The sequence below is a fragment of the Peromyscus maniculatus genome, chromosome 5 (assembly GCF_049852395.1).
Source record: "Peromyscus maniculatus bairdii isolate BWxNUB_F1_BW_parent chromosome 5, HU_Pman_BW_mat_3.1, whole genome shotgun sequence".
In the NCBI taxonomy this organism is placed as follows: Eukaryota; Metazoa; Chordata; class Mammalia; order Rodentia; family Cricetidae; genus Peromyscus; species Peromyscus maniculatus.
Window position 1 is genome coordinate 104,742,773 of NC_134856.1, and position 1,705 is coordinate 104,744,477.

General features: G+C 41.2%; 1 protein-coding gene across 1 annotated transcript; it reads left to right on the forward strand.

Moving 5' to 3' along the window:
- Positions 1–753: 753 nt before the first annotated feature.
- On the forward strand, positions 754–1,705 carry LOC102909238 (putative vomeronasal receptor-like protein 4). The gene has a single exon (XM_006993174.4). It carries the CDS (start codon positions 803–805, stop codon positions 1,703–1,705), a length of 903 nt encoding a protein of 300 aa, XP_006993236.1. The 5' UTR covers positions 754–802.

The window sequence follows — 1,705 nt, forward strand, 5'->3', positions numbered from 1 at the left end:
TGCCTTTGTTAAGATGCTACAGGAACAGTTTCCTGGTATTATATTGTGGAAAGTATTCACAAACAAAAGAGTAAAAACAGGATAAATTGGAGTAAACAGGAAATCGTCTTCAGTATGATTCTACCCATGCTGATTGGGAACACAACTTTTACTCACACGTAGTTCCATATTGAGGCCAGTGATCTAGACTTTCACTGCCCACTAATTCACTAACATCTGTATAATTTTGATCAACGGGCTTGGGAAGAGGAGAATACCATATCATCCCCTGAGAAACTGGACCACTTGACCAAAAACAACTTTCTGAGAAGCTGCAAGCTTTTTATTAGTTCAACAATCAGGTGATAGTTGCATATGGGCAGTGAAGAGGACCAGGATGAGGAGCCAGCACAGTCCAGGAGCCTGAGGTCACATGGGTGTGAGGAGGGAAAAGGAAGAGGCCTGTAAGGACTGTGTTGTTTGGAAAACTGCCAAAGCGATGCCATGCATTTAGTTTTTGTCTAGGAAGAGCGTGGTCATATGAACTTGAAGAATGAAGGATCTTTGTGAAAGATGGGAAAATATAAAGTTTATGCCCTGATTGTAATTATTATCATTCCCACCAGAATTGAAAACCAAAAATGAAAAACAAAACAAGCAAACCAAAAGACCAACAAACGATGATCAAGCATCATAAAGTAAAGAACCATATGTGTTTACATACTTGAGACCATTCTTTTTATCAGCATAAGCAGAGAAAAATCTTACGTGTTTTTTTTTTTTTTTGATAATTTTTTCCTAGTGCTGTGCATGAAGTCTGAAGATGAAACGGAGCAACATCACCCAGGCAATAGTCTTCCTTTCTCTTGCTGGACCTGGAATTGTAGGAAATATCATAGTATTCCTAAGATATTTGTACATGTTTGCCTTGGGGACTGAGAAAAAGCCTATAAACCTCATTCTCACCCACTTGGCATTTTCTAATATGATCATTATTTGCACCACAGGGGTCACAGATATAGCCACACTGTTTTATTTCAGAAACTTCCTTGGCGATATTGGCTGTAAAGCTATGGTTTATCTGGCAAGGATGGCCCGGGGCCTCTCCATCTGCACCACCTGTCTCCTCAGCATGGTCCAGGCTCTCACGATCAGTCCTGGGACCACCATTTGGAGAAAGCTCAAACCACAGACCTCATGGCAAATTCTTACCTATGTCTTACTCTTTTGGATCGGTAATGTTCTCATAACCTCCAACTTGCTCTACTACATCAAAGCAGGTGGTGGCTTGAACATGTCTACACCCGGAACATTCATTGGACATTGCTACATGTTGCCATCCAGAAATATAATCAAGTGGCTTTTCCTCTCTCTCATGACTCTTCGTGATGTCACCTTTCAGAGTCTCATGGGCTGGAGCAGTGGGTCCATGGCTCTCCATCTTTATAAACATCACAAGCAAGTCCTGTACCTTCACAGCTCCAGGCTTGAAAACAATTCCCCTCCAGAAATCAGAGCTACATGGAGTGTTCTCATTCTAATGAGCTGCTTCCTTTTCTTCTATTGGGTAGATTTCATTCTCTCCTTCTACACAGGTTTCACAGTGACACATGATTCTATTTTACTGAATATTAAAACATTTTTAGAACTTGGTTATGCTAGTGTCAGCCCCTATGTTCTGATCAGCCGAGATGTCCACATTCCTAATGTCATGCATGCTCACTGA

Coding starts and splice junctions, on each gene's coding strand:
- LOC102909238 (XM_006993174.4), top strand. CDS start 803: ATGAAACGGAGCAACATCACCCAGGCAATAGTCTTCCTTTCTCTTGCT.